The following is a 20,323-nucleotide window of genomic DNA, read 5'->3' as shown; positions in this document are numbered from 1 at the left end:
AACAAGTTACCCTTGACCTAGTGGCTCAAGACAAACATTATCTCTCAGTGAGAATTTGGGAGTGATCTTTCTGGGGGTTCTTGGCTGAGGGTCCCTCATGAGGTTGCAGTAGAGGCATCAGCTGCATGATGAAGGGTGGTACCGGGGTGGGGTGGGGAGTCGGGGCTTCCAGGAGGCCCCCTCACGTGGCTCCTCCCCACGTGGGCCTCCCAGACGCTGCTTGAGCCTCTTTACTACACAGCAGCCCGAGAGCAGGCAGGGAAGAGCCTCTGTGCCTTTTATGACCTACTCAGGACTCTCAGGCCATCTCCTGCTCCACATCTTATTCGGGAGGAGAATTAGGCTCTGTGTCTAGAAGGAGGAACATCAGAACCTGTAGACGTGTTAAACCATCACCGGGGATACAAAAATGAGCGGGTACACGAGGATATACTGCATACAGGCAGTTCCCTCCAACTCCTGCCAAGTTCTGGAAAATTCTAGAAACGTTCTATTTGTGCAGAAGAGCTGTTTTATTAGTCTGTTTGGGCTGCCACAATAAAACACAGGCCAGGCAGCTTAAGCTACAGAATGAATGTCTCACAGTTCTGGAGGCTGGAAGTCTGAGCTCAGTTCTGGCAGGGTTGGTTCCTGGCGAGGGCCCGCCTCCTGGCCTGCAGACAGCCCCCTTCTCACTGCATCCTCACGTGGCCTCCCCTTGACATGTGAGCAAGTTAGCTCTCCAGGGACTCTTAGGACATGCTAATTCTAGGGGACCAGGGCCACACCCTTCTGACCTCATTTAACCTTAATTGTTTCTGCGGGGGGTACCATCTCCACATGCAGCCACACTGGGGGTTAGGGTGTCAACATACACATTTCAGGGAGACACTTTTCAGTCCACAGCAGCTTTGTATATTTTAACACAAGTAGTGGCATGTTCTACACACTTCTGCACATTTTCCACCTATGGCTTATTTCCTGGAAGCCATGCTACTTTGGAAAGCACAAAGCATCATGAAAAAGTCTACAAATAAGGGACTTCCCTGGTGGTCCAGTGGTTAAGAATCCACCTTCCAACGCAGGGGTTGCAGGTTTGATCTTAGTTCGGGGAACTAGGATCCCACATGCTGCGGGACAACTAAGCCTGTGTGCCCCAACCAGAAGCCTGCAAAGAAAGATCCTGCGTGCCGCAACTAAGACCCAAAGCAGCCAAATAAATAAATATTTTTTTTAAAGTCTGCAAATAAATGCTGGAAAGGGTGTGGAGAAAAGGGAACCCTCCTACACTGTTGGTAGGGATGTAAACTGGTGCAGCCACTATGGAGAACAGTTTGGAGGTTCCTTAAAAAACTAAAAATAGAATTACCATATGATCCAGTGATTCCACTCTTAGGCATATATCTGGAAAAGATGAAAACTCTAATTCAAAAAGATACATGGAGGGCTTCCCTGGTGGCGCAGTGGTTAAGAATCCACCTGCCAATGCAGGGGACACGGGTTTGAGCCCTGGTCTGGGAAGATCCCACATGTCGCGGAGCAACTAAGCCTGTGCGCCACAACTACTGAGCCTGCGCTTTAGAGCCCGCGAGCCACAACTACTGAAGCCCACGTGCCTAGAGCCCGTGCTCCACAATAAGAGAAGCCACTGCAATGAGAAGCCCACACACCGCAAGAGTAGCCCCCACTCGCCGCAACTAGAGAAAGCCCGTGCGCAGCAACAAAGACCCAACGCGGCCATAAATAAATAAATAAATAAATAAATAAATGTATTAAAAGATACATGGACCCCAATGTTCATAGCAGCACTAGTTACAATAGCCAAGGCATGGAAGCAACCTCAATGTCCATTGACAGAGGAATGGATAATGTGGTACATATACACAGTGGACTATTACTCAGCCATAAAAAAGGATGAAGTATTGCCATTTGCAGCAACATGGATGGACCTAGAGATCATCATACTAAGTGAAGTCAGCCAGCCAAAGACAAATATCATATGATATCACTTATATGTGGAATCTAAAAAGATGATACAAATGAACTTATTTACAAAACAAATAGGCTCACAGACAGAAAACAAACTTCTGGTTACCAAAGGGGAAAGGGGGGAAGGGAGGGATAAATTAGGAGTTTGGGATTAACATACACACACTACTATAAACAGATAAACAACAAGAACCTACTGTATAGCACAGGGAACTATAGTCAATATCTTATAATAAACCATAATGAAAAAATATGAAAAAATATACATGCATGTGTATAACTGAATCACTTTGCTGTACACCTGAAACTAACACATTATAAATCTACAATTCAATTAAACAGAAAAGAAACACACAGCGTCCTCAGTTTTTAAATGGCTGCCTGGTACCAACATTTACTAACCAGTCTATTAGCAAAGGACATTCATTTCCTGTCATTTGCCATTATAACAATATCTGTGGAGTGATGTTATTTCATACATAAATGAATAGATGCCACTTAAATACCTATAAGTGACGGATTCTGAGATAAGTTACTCAATTTTAAAAATAAAATTTCTAACTCATGCAGATGTGGACAGTCCCACAGCCCCCCATCAAAGCCTGAAACAAAAGGAAATGTGAGCCCCTGTACATGAGTTATGTATTTTTGTAATGGCTAATGGTTTTAATGAAAATATCTGAGTTTGCTTTTGTGAAAGCCAAAAAAGTAAAATTCTAATAACTTCAGGTTCGGATTAAGTACAATATTTAGGCTTAAACTTCTGTGAGTTCTCATACAACTCCTTTTCAACATTTCAATACTTTTTCAACCACTTCAGTGTTCAGGGAGGGGAAAGTTAACCATCAAAAACTACATAAAAACTTATTGTATAAAGGGGGACTTCCCTGGCGGTCCAGTGGTTAAGACTCTCTGCTTCCAATGCAGGGGGTGTGGGTTCGATCCCTGGTCGGGGAACTAAGATCCCACATGCTGCGCTGAGCGGCCAAAAAATAAAATAAAATAATAAAATAAAATAAAATACTAAATAAATAAAATAAAAATATCTTCCTACAATGTCTTGTACTAGGTTGGTGTTCAGTAAATATTGCTTTAAAAAATGTATAAAGGGCATATCTTCCTCATTTTGTCTCACTTTAAAATGGCACAGTACTGTTCAATCTGTATTTAAATTTTTTACATTTTGTATATAAATAGCTCCTACAATTCAATAACAAAAAAAACAGTCCAATCAAAAAATGGGCAGAAGACCTAAATAGATAGTTCTCCAAAGATGGCCAATAGGCACATGAAAAGATGCTTAACATCGCTAATTATTAGAGAAATGAAAATCAAAACCACAGTGAGTTACCACCTCACACCAGTCAGAATGGCCATCATTAAAAAGTCTACAAATAATAAATGCTGGAGAGGGTGCGGAGAAAAGGGAACCCTCCTACACTGTTGGTGGGAATGTAAATTGGTACAGCCACTATGGAGAACAGTACGGAGGTTCCTTAAAAAACTAAAAATAGGGAATTTCCTGGCAGTCCAGTGGTTAGGACTCCGTGCTTTCACTGCCAAGGGCCCTGGTTCAATCCCTGGTCGGGGAACTAAGATCCCACAAGCCGCATGGCGTGGCCAAAAAAAACAAAAAATAGAATTGCCATATGATCCAGCAATCCCACTCCTGGGCATATACCAGACAAAACTATCATTTAAAAAGTTACAGGCACCCCAATGTTCATAGCAGCATTATGTACAATTGCCAAGACACGGAAGTAACATAAATGTCCATCGACAGATGAATGGATAAAGAAGTTTGGTACATATACAATGGAATACTACTCAGCCATCAAAAAGAATAATGCCATTTGCAGCCAACAGGGATGCAACTAGAGACTGTCATACTAAGTAAGTCAGAAAGAAAAGACAAATACCATATGATACCACTTATATGTGGAATCTAAAATACAACACAAATGAACATATCTACAAAACAAAAACAGACAGACACAGAGGAACAAACTTGTGATTGCCAAGGGTGGGGAGGGATGGAGTGGGAGTTTGGGATTAGCAGATGCAAACTATTTTATACAGAATGGATAAATAGCAAGGTCCTACTATATAGCATAGGGAAATACATTCCATATCTTGTGATAAACCATAATGGAAAAGAATATGAAAAAGAATATATATATGTATGACTGAGTCACTTTGCTGTATAGCGGAAATTAAACACAACATTGTAAATCAACTAACTATATACTTCATTAAAATTTAAAAAATTTTTGACATTTTGTTCATCATGGATTTTTTGCATTCATTTCGGATTGTTAAAATATTGCATTAACTGCCATTAATCTTGAAGTTTCTGGCGCCCACTAAATTTTCTGCCCAAGGTAAGTGCCATGAATGCCTCATATTAGCTTGCAGGAACGCTTGGCTGGGGACATTTGTGGTTGTCACGACTCAGGGGGGGCTCCTGGCATGAGTGGGTGGGGCCAGGGATGCTGCTCCACACCCCACAGTGCCCACGATGACCCCGCAGAGAATGTACTGGCCCCGACGGGAGCAGTTGCAGGGGAGAGAGACCCTGCCTCCGAAAGTCTTTTCAAGGTCCTCACATGGCACCTCCTGGTTTAATTTCTATCTTTCACCTTGTGGAGACGGGCAGGACAAGACGTCTGCTTGGGGACTGGGCCAGCAGGCCTGGGCAAAGAGTTTATTTCAAAGGAGCAGCGCCCAGCCCAACGGGAGAGGAGCTGGGCAGCCCCCGTCCCTCCCATCCAGGCCTCCTGGCCTCTCGTCTCTGCGTCTGCCACCAGCACCCTGGGTCACGGCCACCCTCCCGGTCAGGCCTCTGGACCAGTCCCTCGAGGACAGTCCTTGGCTCGGGCCAAGTAACACCCAGAGACCCACTGTCTATGCTGTGGGGTCAGCCTGGGCCCGAGGGGGTCAGATTCCCTGAGAAGCAAGTGAGACCGGCGGGGCTGGTTCTTGAGGTGGAGGCGTTGCATTTCCATCATCCAACCATGAGGTCAAATCCAACACCACACGTCCATGGGTATACGACTGTCAAAACCCAGAAAATAACAATGGAGGATGTGGAGAAATCAGAGCCTTTGTTCGCTGCTGGTGGGAATGGGAAATGGGGCAGCCACAGTGGACAACAGTCTGGCAGTTCCTCAAAAAATTAAACATAGGGCAACAGGCACATGAAAAGATGCTCAGCATCACTAATCATCAGACAAATGCCAATCAAAATCACAATAAGGTACCACCTCACACCTGTCAGAATGACTATTATCTAAAAGTCTACAAATAAAAAATGTTGGTGAGAATGTTGTGGAGAAAAGGGAACCCTCCTACACTGTCGGTGGGACTGTAAATTGGTGCAGCCACTATGGAGAATAGTAAGGACATTTCTGCAAAAACTAAAAATAGAAGTACCATATGACCCAGCAATTCCACTCCTGGGTATATATCCAAAAGAAACAAAAACACTAATTCAAAAAGATACATGCACCCCAGTGTTCAGAGCAGCACTATTTACAATAGCCAAGACATGGAAACAACCTAAGTGTCCAGCGACAGATGAATGGATAAAGATGTGGCACATATATATAATAGAATATTACTCACCTATAAAAAAGAAGGAAATTTTTCCATTTGCATCAACATGGATGGATTTGGAAGGTATTACGCTAAGTGAAATAAGTCAGACAAAGATAAATACTGTATGATACTGGTCATCTATGGAATCTAAAAAATACAGCAAACTAGTGAACATAACAAAAAAGAAGCAGACTCACAGATACAGAGAACAAACTAGTGGTTACCAGTGGAGGGGGAGAGGGGCAAGATAGGGGTCGGGGGTGGGAGGTCGGGGGTGGGAGGTACAAACTGTTGGGTGTAAGATTGGCTCAGGGATGTACTGTAGGACATGAGCAATATTGCCAATATTTGGTAATAACTGTAAATGGAAAGCACACTTTGAAAACTGTATAAAAGTTACCAAAAAATATATTAATGTTTTGCCCTTCTCAAAAAATGAACAAAAACAAAAACAAAAATTTAAAATATAGGATCGCCACGTGATCCAGTAATTCCAGCTCTGGGTGTGCACTCAAGAGAAGTAAAAGCAGGGCTGGGGTGGTGCTGGGGTCTCCTGTCACAGGAAGGCTGACAACTTTTTCCTTTAAGCGTCTTCACGTGCTTTCACTGATTACAATGCACGCATCTATCTTTGCAACTTTGATTTTTAAATGAAAACGAAGTCGCACACGCTGGGAGAAAACACAACAGCGACCAGCACTGCCCTCTGTGGAAGGCCAGGTCCTGGAGCCCTGGGTTTGGGCCTGACCTGCACACAGGCATCCAGTGCCCCGAACCAGCTTTGTAACGGGGTGACCGCTCGCCGATCAGGGTGCCTCCCCGGCCACGATGCCCTTTGTCTGTGGGAGAGCAGCCCAGCTACCCCTTGGGGAACCCAGGAGGGAAAGGGACGTAAGAAATTGAGAAGTTGCACTTACCCGGGGACTTAATATAAACAAGTGACACCTGTGGGCCATGGTCTTCGGTGTCCCGCCCAAGCCCCGCCTCCAACTAGAGCAGGGACCTGGGCGGCCCCAAGGCTGCGAAGACACCTGCAGGGAGCTCCAGGTGCGCGGCCCAGGCCTGTTGCCCTCGGGGGAGCCCAGGGCCTTCCCACCCGTAGCCTCCCCTCCCCCAGGGACCCGACGCCAGGACAGGCCCGTCGGGAGGCCCAGCCCGCTCCTGGCACTGCCCACAGCTCCGGCCACTCACTCAGCAGTCTTTTCTGAAGTACCTGCCCTGGGCCGGCCAGGCTCTGTCCTGGGGGAGCAGGGCAGGCAGGAGAGGGCCTGGGGGAGGGGAAGGGGACACAAGACGGGGGGGACGGGAGATTCCCAAGTAAGGGACTGGAGCCCCAGGAGACAGAAAGCGGATGGACTAAGGAGGAGGCGGGAAGAGGGGGCCGGATTCCGAGATGTCATTAAAGCGTCGGGTGGGCCTTGGGGTGTGGAGGTGGGTGGTCACCGACAATGACCCTAAACGCGGATGCCAGTGACGAGACCAGGGAGGCGGCGGGATGGCGGTCCGGCACTGGACGGGCATCCCGGGACACAGACGGGGCCTCGGAGGAGGCGCAGGAGAGAGACCAAGGCGAACAGCGCAGCGGCAAGCAGGGGCCACCAGCCACTTGCGGGCGGCCCAGGGCGCAGGCGCGGAGCTGACGCGCAGCGTGCCGCCACAAGCCCCACCTTCAGGCCGCGCGCTGATTGGCGCCGCCGCCGAGGGGCGGGACCTGCGCGGCGCCTGCGCAGCACGGGGCCCCGCGCGCGGGCGGGTGGGCGGAGCGGGCCCCCCGAGCGGGGGCTGGCGAGCGCGGGGAGGGGGCCGAAAGGGCGGCAAAGCCGGCGCGCGCCCGGCTGGGGGCGGAGGGCGGAGGCCCACGGGCCGGAACAGCCGCGGCAAGTGGCGGCGGCAGCGGCGGAGGCAGCTGAGGCGGCGGCGGCGGCGGCGAGTGGGGGTCCGGGCGGCAGCGGCGGCGGCGGGCCGAGGAGCCGGGCGCGATGGAGCGGAAGAGGTGGGAGTGCCCGGCGCTCCCGCAGGGCTGGGAGAGGGAAGAAGTGCCCAGAAGGTCGGGGCTGTCGGCCGGCCACAGGGATGTCTTTTACTATAGGTGAATGAACGTGCCGGCCGGGCAGGGCCCCAACGGGCGCCTCCCAGCGGCCTCTGCGGCGGCCTGGGCGCCTCGACCCGGGCCGCGGCCTGGGCCCCGCGCGTGCGTTGTGCGTGCGTGCGTGCGTGCCGGCGCGCGGCGGGCGCTTGGCCCAGTGCGCGTGCGTGCCCGACGGGCCCGAGCCCAGTGCGCGTGCGTGCCCGGCGAAGCCCTCGCTCAGTGTGCTTGCGCTCCCCTCGCAGCCACATGGCCCTGGGACCGGCACCGGGCTGGTGGCGGCCTTTGTTCGGCGGCCGCGGCGAAGCGGCTGGCTGGGCAAGGGGCACCCCGGCGCGGGCCAGACGCCGCTGGGAGGCGGGGGTGGGGGCTGGGCTGTCCCTTTGGTCCTCGTGGGGCGCTCCTGGGGCCGCGCGCAGCCTGGGTCGGGTGGGGATCCCGGGTTTCAGGGAGCAGGGTTCGCTCTGGGGGACTAGGGAGGGCTGCCTAGGGATGCAGGTTCTTGGGCCCTTCACAGGGTGGCCTGGTCCTGGAGATGCGTGTCTTTTAAGAGCCGCCCCTCCCCCATCCTTGGGCACCGTGGGTAGTGGCCTCTCCAGTCGCCAGACCGGGGACGCGGCCTTTGTGAGCTTCACTCACCCAAACTGGAGAGAGGGCTGCCCTTGGCCTGAGAGAGGTGGCAGGGACACCCCACCCCCCCAGTGAAACAGAATCAGTAGGCGGCTGGAAGCCCAGCCCCAGACCGTCAACCACCTGCTGTTTGCCTTTTCCTTCCTTTTTTTTTTTTTTTTTTCTTCTCCTGACTGGTGGAAGATGCTTTTGTTTCTGAGCCAGGCTTGATGGCTCCCTCCCCTTTGCTTTAGAACTCTGACAAAAGAAAGGCAGGCGGGACACCTGCCACGTGTTGAATGCCTGCCAGGTGTTGGGGGGTGTGCAGCAGGTCCTGGGCCTTTGCTGTCCCCGTTTTGGGAGGAGTGAAGGAAGTGAGCAGGGTAAGGATGGCAGCTCATCCAGGACAAGCTCAGGTTCTAGTGTCCAAAGAGTGCTGGTGGCCCTCCAGTGTGTACTGTAATTGGCTGGGGTCCCGTAATGTCAAGCATGAAATAGTGGGGTTACGATCGGTATCTCTTAGGGAAACGTGTGTATTCCCCCTCACTGCGGCTGTCTGTGACGTCACTCCCTCGCTGGCTGTTAAGAAAAGCTTCCTTCTGGGTGCGTGAAGAGGCCTCTCACCACCTCTCCTCATTTAATTCTGAGCACACTTGTGTTCTCACTTCTTCCTTTTAGGTCTAAAGACTGAGGCAGATCTGTGTTCCTCTAGTCCTTTGTTAATTTAACAGACGCCTCTGCAGCACATGCTGGGTGTCTGTCCTGGCCATTCAGCTGGGAGTGAGACCTGGGCCCTCCCCTCCTGGGTGACAGCTGGTGCCCCAGCCATCACCCCGTTGCTTTCATAGTTAACAGGTGATGACATATGCAGAGAGATGTAAGGGTCTGTGAGGGGCAGATGATGGGAGTGCCTGGTCGAGCTGGTGGCCGGTCAGTGAGGGCTTGTCTGGGGAGGCAGCACAGAGCTGAGCCCTGGCAGTGGAGCCAGGAGGAGAGTCCAGGCAGCGCCAGCAGCCTGTGAGGAGGCTCAGGAGCTGAACCAGGGCCAGCGTGGCTAGAGGGCCCCAGCCCGTCATCGCCTCACCTCTTGTCCCCACCTGCCTGGGAACCTCTCCGGGCTTCTGTCAAGTGGGACACCGCTCCAAGGCCCCGCCCCCGAGCATAGGGGTCTGGTGGTAGGGAAGGGCTCCAAACTGGGGCTGGACAGATGGAATTTCAGGTTTCCCACGGCTCCAATGAGAGGTGAGGGCCTGAGACAGGATGCGGGGTGCGGGGTCCAGTGCCACTCCCAGGTCTCTGGTGTGGGTGACCTACCCTGTCCCAGCAGGTCGGAGGTCTGGGGGGGATGTGATATGTTTTCTGGAATGTGGACCCTTGGCCTTCTCACCACCCGATGCCGAGCCAGGTGACTAAGCAGGGAGCACAGATGGATTTCCCTGGTTCTCTCTTTTTTTTTTTTTTTTTTTTTAATATTTATTTATCTGGCTGCACTAGGTCTTAGTTGTGGCACGTGGAATCTTCGTTGTTGCTTGCGGGATCTGTAGTTGTGGCATGTGGGATCTTTTAGTTGCGGGATAAGGATCTAGTTCCCTAACCAGGGATTGAACCTGGACCCCCTGCATTGGGAGCGTGGAGTCTTAACCGCTGGACCACCAGGGAAGTCCCTTCCTGGTTCCTTAATGCAGAGGGAAGGCAGGTCTCCAGTGCTGTTGAGTCAGACAGACCTGTCCTTGGATCTTAGCCCTGCCCCTAGGGATGTGGAACCTTGGTTTGCTAGTCCAGAGAGTGGGAGAGAGCCAGTGTGTTCTTTGAAGGAGAGGTGGAGTGACCTCACAGACCGTTCTGTAGGACTCACCCACACGCCCTTCCAGCTTGGCGACCTGGCCCTCAGGACTGGGAGATGGGGGCGGAGCATCTGGTTACAGCCGAGCATTTACTTTGGAAAAATCATCTCCCTGCCTGACATTTACAATCCAGGCAAGAAGTTGAGGACTTGGAAGTTAGCGTCATTCTTTGGGGTGCGTGGAATAGAGAGGACTTACCGGAGCTTTTTTTTTTTTTTTTTTTTTGGCTGCACCATTGCAGCATGCAGGATCCTAGTTCCCTGACAAGGGATAGAACCCACGCCCCCTGCATTGGGAGCGTGGAGGCTTAAACCACTGGACAACCAGGGAAGTCCCAGAGGTCTTTTTTTTTTTTTTTTTTTAATAAATTAATAAATAAATTAATTTTATTTATTTACTTTTGGCTGCGTTGGGTCTTCGTTGCTGCACGCGGGCTTTCTTTAGTTGCGTCGAGTGGGGCTATTCTTTGTTGCTGTGTGTGGGCTTCTCATTGCGTTGGCTTCTCATTGTGGAGCGTGGGCTCTAGGTGCGTGGGCTTCAGTAGTTGTGGCACGCGGGCTCAGTAGTTGTGGCTCACGGGCTCTACAGCGCAGGCTCTGTAGTTGTGGCGCACGGGCTTAGTTGCTCTGCAGCATGTGGGATCTTCCCGGACCAGGGCTCGAGCCCGTGTCGCCTGCATTGGCAGGCAGATTCTTAATCACTGCGCCACCAGGGAAGACCCCAGAGGTCATTTTAAAGGTGCAAATACTCAGGAAAGCAGGAGGTGCTCGGCAGGTTGACCCCCCCCCCCCTTCCTTGGGCAGTGGGCTCAGCTTGGCCAGAACCAGCTTCATCTTGCTGTTTGGGCCTCACTGGGCATCTTGGGTTACAAGCCTCCTTATAGGCCTGGGGTCAACACCCGCTCATCACCCCTCATACAGCCCTGCATCCGGCCCAGGCCCTGGGCTCCACGCTTGGTGCTGGCTCCATCCCCATGACGGCCCCAGTGCTTCAGGGTCCCACCGACTCAGCGACTCAGCCGAGGGCTGCCCTCCGCCCGGCTTCTGGCTACCTGTCTACTCCACCGGCTAGGCCTGTTTCCGTAGAAAGGCCGCAGTGCTCATTTTTGTTCTACACGTGTGGTTTTACTACAGAAGTTTTTTTCTTTCATTGGATAAAACAACTCAGACATTTTTCTGTCCCAATACAGATCTGCAAAACCTGTTTTTAAAATTGAGGTATAGTTCACATTCCATACGATTCAGTCTTTAAAAGTGTCCAATTCAGCAGTTTTCATGCACCCATCACCACTCTTTAGTTCTGGAACGTTCTCATCACCCCAGAATGAGCCCTGTGTCCATTAGCTCCCCAGCTCCTCGTAGCCCCCATCCACTCTCTGTCTTGCGTTCTCTTTTGTGACAGCTTTATCGAGGTAGGAGTCACATGCCGTACTGTTCACCCGTGTAAAGCGTACAATTCACAGGTAGCTGCAGCCACCACCACGGTCAAAGCTAGAGCCTTTTCCTCCCCCCAGAAGAGCCCTAGACCTTTAACTATCTCTGCCCTTAGCCCTGCTCCCCAGCCCCTAATCTACAGTTCTGCATTTCTGTTTCCCTGTCCTTATGCATTTTTTTAAAGCAGAACAGCAGCAGGTGGGGTGACTGGAGGCCAGGAAGTGCTGGCGAGTGCTTGTCAGGGTCCTGGCCCTCTTTGTGGCCATAGTTGGAGCCAGAGTCGGGACTCAGGGTCCTTTCCGCTGCTCCAGGCACGTAGACTCCGTTCACGTCAGCCAGCACAGAGCATAACGGAAAAATGGATCTTCCAGAAGAGTCCACGGGGGTCTCAGAACCCAAGGTGGTGGGGCTGGCCCTGACCCAGGTGAGGCCCTGGTGGGGCGGGAATGGGTTCCACTCTTCCCGCTTTTGCCACTTGTCCGCAGTGCCCAGGGACACCTGGAGGGGGCGGGCGTGTGCTGGCTTGAATTCAGGCTCAGCCTAGAGGCCCTCAGGGGAGATCAGCAAAGTGCAGGCCCTTGTTAGCCTCAGATGGAGAGTGACAGGGACGTCCTAGACGGGTGCCAGGCCTGCTGGAGGCTTCATGTGTGCCACTCACTGGTTCCTAGTACATTCAGGGCTGTGCAACCATCACCTCTAATTCCAGAACATTCCGTAACCCCTAAGAGAAGCCCCAGTCCCTGACAACCAGGAACCCACTCTCTCTGTCTGGATCTGCCTGTCCTGGACGTTTCCCATCAATGGAATCACACTCTGTGTGTCCTTCTGTGTCTGGCTTCTCTCACTGAGCATCGTGTTCTCAGGGTCCATTCACGTTGCAGCGAGTGTCAGGGCTTCTCTCCTTTTCATGGCTGAGAGATGCTCCCGTGTGTGGAGGGACATCTGGGCTGTTTTCACTCTGCGCAGTGAGTCATGCTGCTGTGAGTAATTAGGTGTAAGTTATTATGTCGACATGTGTTTTGATTTCTCTTGGATACTTAGGGGTGGAATTGCTGTTTAACCATTAGAGGAACTGCCAGACTGTTTCCCAGAGTGGCTGCAGGAGTCCCCATGCCCGGGGACGTGTCATCATTAATGTTCACTGGGTCCCGTTCTGGTCACCTGTAGCGTGAGCTCTGAGTCTGCACGGCAGCTAGAGGTTGGCGTTAGCTTTTCCTAGAAAGGCGAGTCCCCTGCGCTGGTCCATGGGGTGAGCAGGATCGCAGAGCTTCACAGCCAGGTTTCAGGCTTTCCCAGCAGGTCCTGCCTGGGCAGCTCTTTGGTGTCCCGGCCCCAACACTGAGGTTTTACAGCCCAGCCCCGCCCAGGACAGGTCCATAATGCTGTAATGGACCTGCTATCCTTGGGTCTTTTCTCAAGAACACGGCCAGATTCTGTTTCTGGAATGTTCCAGAAACTCCAGCCAGGCTCCCAGGGCTGGGCCCCATCCTTCCGAAGGTCGGGGCGTCCATCCCTGCTCTCGGCCTCGGCATCTGCTGTGCTGGGGAGAGGGTGGACCGGCCCGGCCTGGCCCTCCCCCCGGCCCCCTCCTCTGCTGACCGCGCTGTGTCCGCAGCCCGAGCGGGAAGAAGTTCCGGAGCAAGCCCCAGCTGGCGCGCTACCTGGGCGGCTCCATGGACCTGAGCACCTTCGACTTCCGCACGGGCAAGATGCTGATGGGAAAGATGAACAAGAGCCGGCAGCGGGTGCGCTACGACTCCCCGAGCCAGGTCAAGGTGAGCCCACGCCGACCGCTGCTGGGTAGGGCTCACCCCCCATCCTGGAGTTAGAGGCCTAGCTACTCACCGGGGGAAGCTCAGCAGCTGTGGAAAAGCAGAAAGAAGACAGGAAACCACCCGTCATCTGTCCCCAGGAGAGGCTCGGGCATGGGACCTGGGAGGCGGCTCGGCCATGGTCCACACTTGGGCGCCTGGTGACCAATGTGTCTGCGGGTCTCTGATGGACGCGTGTTCGGGGGACTTTGTTCCCTGGCCCGGCTGCAGAACAGAGGTGGCCAGGGCGCCCCCAGGCCCGTGCTCTGCGGAGAACGAGGCACGGGAGGTGAGAGGGACAGCGGGGGGTGGTGAGAGGGGGCACGTGTGTGTCTGGAGCCCCCGCTACGGCCGCACCGAGGGCAGCGAAGCAGCTGGGCCTGGGCTTGGTGTTACCTCTGGATCCGTGGGTACCACGCGGTGTGCTGGTGACCGGGGCCTGTTCCCCGAAGCCCCTTGTGGGGCACGGCTTTCTCGCTGACGGGGAAAGCCCGCTGAGGACCCCGCCCGACCCTGCAGGGCAAGCCCGACCTGAACACGGCCCTCCCGGTCAGGCAGACGGCGTCCATCTTCAAGCAGCCAGTGACCAAGATCACCAACCACCCCAGCAACAAGGTGAAGAGCGACCCGCAGAAGGCCGTAGAGCAGCCCCGTCAGGTGAGCTGCGGCACTTGGTCCGCTCTTCAGAGCTGAGTCCGTGGGCCCCAGGCCCCAGCGCCACGGTCAGGAGCCATCACCCCGGGGCATGGTCCTGCGGGCACCAGCGCCCGACACGCGTATGCTGGGCCTCCTCGGGCCGGCCACTGTCTTGGACAGATTGATAAGATCCCACAAATGCAGTTTTGTGATCTGTTTTCCAAAAACTGAGCCTTAGCCGCGTTTTCATGCATCTTTACGAACTCCCGGTAGATAGTGGGCTGTGGAGGTGTTAGGCCAGAGCAGGGGGCCGTGGCCGTCAGAGGGGGAGACGCTCAGGGACCCTGCAGGGCATGGGCCCCGCCATGGGCAGCCACCCTGGGTGCCGTGCCGTTTGGGTTGGAGCCCTCTAGGTAACAGGTCAGAAACCTGTGGGGCTGCCTGTCGCCCCCCTCCCCAGAGTCTGGAGGTGCAGTCGAGGGTGTGAGCTTGTTGCCCATCCGGGGGCTCCTGGGTCCCCTGTCTGCACCGGGCGGTGCCCACGGACAGCGCTTGCTCGGGCTGTGGCAGGGGTCGGCCGGGGCTGTTGCCCTGGGCCCGTGGCTCGGCCTGGGGTGGAGGTTGGACCTCCCAACCCCCAACTCCAGGGTGAAGGGGAGCCACAGACTGTCCGATGGCGCATCTGACATCCTGGGTCTTCATCCTGCCGGAAACGGGGCTTGGGGTTTCTCTGCCCTGCGAGGACCCTGGGGCGCGAGCAGCCCCAGCAAGTGTGGGGGTCAGAGGTCACACTGAGACCCCCATCCCGGCCGCCTAGGGTCGCCTGCTGTGGGAGCAGGTGGCCTGGCCATCCTGTCGGCCTGACGTCTGTCTGTGTGGCGGCAGCTCTTCTGGGAGAAGAAGCTGAGCGGCCTGAATGCCTTTGACATCGCAGAGGAGCTCGTGAAGACCATGGACCTCCCCAAGGGCTTGCAAGGTGACCCCCTGCCGGGGGGCGGGGGGAGATGGAGGAGGAATGAGGCCCGTGCTCCCCCAGCCTGGGGCCAGCCGGGCTGCACTTGACGCTGGGGCCACGTCTGGTCACGGGGTCCTGAAAACACTTGGGGGTCTGGTTTCCCTGCCGCGCCATAAAAGCATCCCTGCTGTCCCTGAGAGGGTAGCTGTCTGCCTGTACTTCGTGGGAGTGATCGCCCCCTTCCAGCGTCCGGGTGTGACATGGAAATGGCCGGGGAGGGCTCGATTCAGACAGGGAGACTCCTGGGGGGCGGGGCTCCTGGCCCTGAGCAGGGCTGCCCGTGGGCTGTGAGACCCTGGCGCACGCAGGACCGGGCAGGGCCGGCTGTAAAGGGAGGTTCAGGATGAAATCGGGGCTGAGGGGGCAAGGCTGGTGCCCACGGCGACCACCCTCCCTTGCCCGGCAGGCGTGGGTCCCGGCTGCACGGATGAGACGCTGCTCTCGGCCATCGCCAGCGCCCTGCACACCAGCACCATGCCCATCACCGGGCAGCTCTCAGCCGCCGTGGAGAAGAACCCCGGGGTGTGGCTCAACACAGCCCAGCCGCTCTGCAAGGCCTTCATGGTGACCGACGAGGACATCAGGTAGCCCCCCCCCCCCGGCCAGTGTCCAGGTGTGATGTGGAAGTGGCCGGGGGAGGGCTCGGTTCAGACAGGCGGGCGCCTGGGGGGTGGGGCAGCCTGCGGGGGCGGGAGAGGACGGGGCTCTTGGCCCCGCGACGGCTCCCCTGAGCGGGGCTGCACGTGGGCTGTGAGGCCCTGGGTCAGGGGGCGCTGGCGCACACAGGACCGGGCAGGGTGGGCTGAGGGGAAGCGGGACGCGTCCCGGGTCCTGGATGCTGGGCCTGCGCTTGGCCAGGACCCCATGGGTGGTGTCCGGGTGTGGGTGGAGCTGTCTGGGAGGGCCTCCTGGAAGGTGGTTGGAAGTGGCTCCTGGGCAGGAAACATCTAGAGGTGCTGAGAGGGTAGAACATGGGTCGTATTCAGCTTTGAAACATCAGTGCACAGCTGAGGTTGGGAGAAGGCGGGGGGCTTAGGAACCCACAGGAGGGGCTGGAAGGCAGAGCAGCCGCACCTCGAGTACTGTGGGGGGACGTCTCGGGACTGCAGGTAAAAGCCAGGTGGGTGTGAGAGGGCAGCCCTGTGCCCCGAGAGAGGCGAGGACACAGCGGTGAGACCACACACACGTGTACACACGTACACACACACAGATGCACGTACATAGGTACACACACACTACGCATGCACGCATGCACTGCACGTATGCGCACACGTATACACATGCATGTACACGTACACGTACACACATACACGTGTGCGCGTACACATACGTGTATGCACAGGGCTCATCCCTAGGGAAAGGGCAGGAAAAGAACACGACTGTCTGAAAAGTCCAGGCAGATCTTTAAAGCACAACTTGCAGAAATAGAAAGTCAGTGAGGTGGGAACCGCAGGTGTCAGGTCCAGCAGTGGCAGTGGCTGTGGTCCTGCCGGGAGGAGGGACTTGTGGCCAGTGGTGGGGAGCGACAGGCACAGAATCAGGTCCCCGTGCTGAGGGGGGCAGCGTAGAGGCGGCAGGGAGGGGACAGGGGTCCTTGGCCCAGGCCGGCAGCCGCCCTCTCAGCGGTGCTGATTTGGGGAAGGCCTGCGGGCTGTGCTGGGGCCAGGGGCGGGGGCATCAGTCTGGACGGGGCGCCCGCAGCACCCCCGTCTCCCCAGAGATGGGACGTGCCCTGGCCAGCGGGTCTTCCTGTGTCCCCAGGAGGCAGGAGGAGCTGGTACAGCAGGTCCGCAAGCGGCTGGAGGAGGCGCTGATGGCCGACATGCTGGCCCACGTGGAGGAGCTGGCCCGGGACGGCGAGGCGCCGCTGGACAGGGTGGGCGCCGACGAGGATGAGGATGACGAGGACCAGGAGGAGGGGCCCGACCAGGACCAGGAGATGGAGCACGTCTAGAGCGGGCACTGGCCGGGTCCCAGGCTCCAGCTCGCGCGGGTAGCGACCACGGGTGAGGGGTGGTCCGGGTCCCTGGGACCTGCCTTGTGCCAGTGGCAGCAGTGCTGGGCCGGGCGCCTCCCGAGAGCACCTGTCTTCAAGGAGGACGGCCCGCCAGGCACTGATGGCGCCCTCTCTGTCCCACCCGCCCGTGGGCCACCTGCAGACTCGGCCTGCAGACTCGGCCACCTGCAGACTCCTGCATGGGGCCACCTGCAGACTCGGCCCTCACCCTGCCCAGGCGTGTCCCCTCCCCTGGGCCACGGGGACACGGCTGAAGGACGGCCTCTCGCCCGATGGACCCCCCATAGCTGCTCCTTGGGGTCATGGCTCCACGCTGGACTCGGGCCAGCCTGGTCCCCGTGGCTGCTGCCCTGGACCTCTCGCACAGGACAGCTGCCACTGGGCCGCCTGCGAGGCTCCCCGCGGGGCTGGAGAAACACTTGCGGAGCAGTCTCCCCTCCCGACCTGCACACGTGAGGGACGGTGTCCCAGACTGCCCGTCAGCCCTTCCAGAAGGGGATGCACGACGGCTCCCCGGGGCCCACCCGGCGGGCACAGCGCTCCCAAGAGCAAATGGCACAACCCGGACATTTTCCTTCAGTAAAACCCATGGTAGAGGCGAGGCCGATGTCCACGTAGCTGCTTAACCTTCTGTCTGTTGCACACGGACGGGAACTCAGGCCTCAGCGCCTGAAGACCTCGCTGTCTGCAGCCCAGCCCAGCCTGATGGTCGGCGCCGTGGACAGAGGACTAACTGCTCACGGCCGGACTCAGGCCAGGCTCCAGGCCAGCGCTGCCATCGGCTGACCTCCAGGCCTCGGTCTTGCCCCATAGATCAGGGACAGTGGCGCTGATCCGGCAGGTGTGGGGCCTCCCACCACCTGGGGCCTCTGCATCCCCATCCCAGGCGCATTTCCTGGCTGGGCCTGGGCAGCGGCCTCTGTGGAGCATGGGGTTTGGAGGCGGTCAGAGTCGTGCTGTCCCTCCCTGCAGCAAGTGCCCCGGGCCAGGGGAGCTGGCGCACGCAGGACCGGGCAGGGCACGCAGGACTGGGAGCTACCCTGAGTGGACCCCGGGCCAGCCCCCTTCCCTCAGCCCCAGGAATGCCCTTGGGGTGGCCCCCAGCCCCTCCATCAGCCTGGAGACACGAACCCTGGGCCGGTGCGGCCCCAGGGACCGCCAGCCCTGTCCCAGCCCTGCCACACCTGTGGCCGTGACTGTCGGGAGGGACCTGGGTTGCTGCCTCGTTTGGCCAGACACCCTGGGCTGCCGTGGCCTGCCCGGCGGGGCGACAGTGGCAGTGGGAGCCCCTCGGGGCTGAGACTCGCTGCCCACTCCCTGCAAGGACGCTGGCCCAGGAGGTCGGGCTGGCTGCATCCTTCCAAGTCCAGTCGAAGCACAAAGCCCTGAGGGCCGCAGAGGCCGCAGTGACACTGCCTGGGGCCAGGCCCTCACGGGCCCCAGGAAGGCCCCTCCACAGAGGCCGCGGCCCCGAGGGAGGCTCCTGTGGGCGGTGTTGAATAAAGCGTGTCGGGCGAGCGTAGTCTGGGGCCTTGGTTTATCGGAATCCCAGTTTTCGTGTCACAGCGCTGGGAGCCTGCCTGTGCTGAAGTTCATCATCCTGCCCTGGGTTGGGGGATGGGAGAGGATGGCAGACCCCTGGCCTCTCCCAGGCAGGCGGGCTTCCCATGGCCCCAAGTGGGGCCTCCTGACGCTCGGGCCCCGGCAGTGTTGGCGTGAGAGCTGGGTGTGGAGGCTTCCAGAAGGCCGGCACACCTGGGCGCCCACGTCCTTCCTGGGAGAGACGAGGACCCGTCAGTGGGGTCCGCGCCGGGAGCTCAGTGGGGGCTCCTCGCGGCCAGCGCAGGGGCAGGGGAGAGGGTGCGGCTGAGCTGACCCTGCAGGCCCGGGCCGGTGCTGACAAGTGGCTGGGGAGGGGGTGCTAGGACATCGGCCACACAGGCCCCCTCTCCAGCTGCCCCGCCACCCCTGGTCGGGTGGTCATTGCTGGCTTTTCTCCCGACCCAAAGCCAGGGCACGGGAGCTGGGAGAACCCTGGTCCCTCACCTGCCCAGGCACCCCAGCCTGTTATTTGCAGGCAGCAGAGGGTCTGCCTTACCCAGGGGGAGCAGGATCCCTCCCCAGCTTGCCTGGACCCCCTCCTCACCCCTACTGTGTGGGTCTCACAGGCGTGGGCAGGGCCGGTCCTTCCGGAGGCTCCAGGGGAGCAGCGGTTCCCGCCTTTTCCAGCTTCTAGAGGCGCCGCATCCCTGGCTCGCGGCCCCTCCTGCATCCTCACAGCCAGCAGCGCAGCATCTCCCGTCTCTCTCGGCCTCTGACCCTCCCGCCTCCCTCTTATAAGGACCCTGGGATGACACTGGGCCCCCCGGGGAATCCAGGGTCCTCCTCATCTCAGGGGTCTTAACTTAATCCCTCCTGCAAAGTCCCCTCTGCCCCATGAGGTGACACGTCCTCAGGTCCCAGGGTGACTTCGGGGTACAAAGCCTGAAGACAAGTTTTCCTGTCTTGTCGAGGCTGCCCCTAGCCACATGGCCTCAGCTTCCACCATTTCTTCTTTCACCCCCAGCTCATTCCAGCCTCTTGGGCTTTGTCCCCACTGTCCCCTCAAGGGGAACGAACAGCTGCTACAGAAGCCCTAGAACTGGCCAAGCTCAGGATGCATCGGGTTTGCAGAGCGAGGGAGGTGGAGGTGACCGGAGGCAACGATGCCTGGTGACAAGTTGGGAGTTTCCCGGTCAGAGAAGAGGCAGCAAGATCAGCTGGAGCAGAGGGGCCAGCTCCGGTTTCTGGAACAGTCCAGTGGGACCCCCCGCCAGCCACATGTGGCTGGGAAGTTCAAACTGGTGACAACAAATTACACATTGCTCTCCTCATCTGTCCTGGCCACATGGGGCTGGCGGCCATGACCGGACAGAGCAATGGGGAACATCTCCATCCACACCGTCTAGAACACGGGTTCTGAGCCTTGGCGGGGGCGGGGGTGGGGGACACCTGTAACATCAGGTAAGTCTTGTCAAAAATTGACCACACAGGGCTTCCCTGGTGGCGCAGTGGTTAAGAATCCACCTGCCAATGCAGGGGACACGGGTGCTGTCAGGCCCACGACTTTTTGTTGAAACCGTTTGGGAAAAGAAATTCCGTTTCCCCCGGGACTTGGAACTGGGAGAGTACGAGCCGCCGCTGCGCAAACAGATCTGCTCAGAAGAGTGAGGCCGCTCAGCACAGAGGAACCCGAGCCGCGAGGGGGGCCTCCCCAGGACCTCATCCCCGCCCACACTTTGCACTTTGAGCCAGTGGATTCCCTCTT

General features: G+C 57.0%; 1 protein-coding gene and 1 long non-coding RNA gene across 11 annotated transcripts; one reads left to right on the top strand and one right to left on the bottom strand.

Moving 5' to 3' along the window:
* Positions 1-1,723: 1,723 nt before the first annotated feature.
* Positions 1,724-6,684, bottom strand: LOC309624128. 2 transcript variants are annotated; one of them, XR_014241775.1, is made up of 3 exons: positions 6,483-6,684; positions 5,593-5,654; positions 1,724-5,134 (listed from the first exon to the last, which is right to left on the bottom strand). It is a non-coding gene; the product is annotated as an uncharacterized lncRNA (long non-coding RNA). The 2 variants fall into 2 exon arrangements; XR_014241776.1 differs by having other exon boundaries at positions 1,724-5,124.
* A 200-nt stretch (positions 6,685-6,884) lies between these two features.
* On the top strand, positions 6,885-18,538 carry MBD3 (methyl-CpG binding domain protein 3). 9 transcript variants are annotated; one of them, XR_014241769.1, is made up of 7 exons: positions 7,409-7,654; positions 13,153-13,312; positions 13,868-14,005; positions 14,870-14,960; positions 15,406-15,583; positions 16,761-17,130; positions 17,172-18,538. XR_014241769.1 is itself a non-coding variant. In XM_082381823.1 (6 exons), the coding sequence occupies exons 1-6, from the start codon at positions 7,545-7,547 to the stop codon at positions 16,951-16,953; spliced, it is 774 nt and encodes a 257-aa protein (XP_082237949.1). In that variant the 5' UTR covers positions 7,407-7,544; the 3' UTR covers positions 16,954-18,538. The 9 variants fall into 9 exon arrangements, 6 of the variants coding, with proteins under 6 accessions (XP_082237948.1, XP_082237946.1, XP_082237949.1 ...); XM_082381823.1 differs by having other exon boundaries at positions 7,407-7,558; positions 16,761-18,538; XM_082381821.1 differs by having other exon boundaries at positions 7,407-7,654; positions 13,907-14,005; positions 16,761-18,538.
* Positions 18,539-20,323: the final 1,785 nt, after the last annotated feature.

The sequence above is a fragment of the Balaenoptera borealis genome, assembly GCF_965194805.1.
Source record: "Balaenoptera borealis genome assembly, chromosome: 2".
Classification (NCBI taxonomy): Eukaryota; Metazoa; Chordata; class Mammalia; order Artiodactyla; family Balaenopteridae; genus Balaenoptera; species Balaenoptera borealis.
This window is presented reverse-complemented; position numbering and strand designations above follow the sequence as displayed.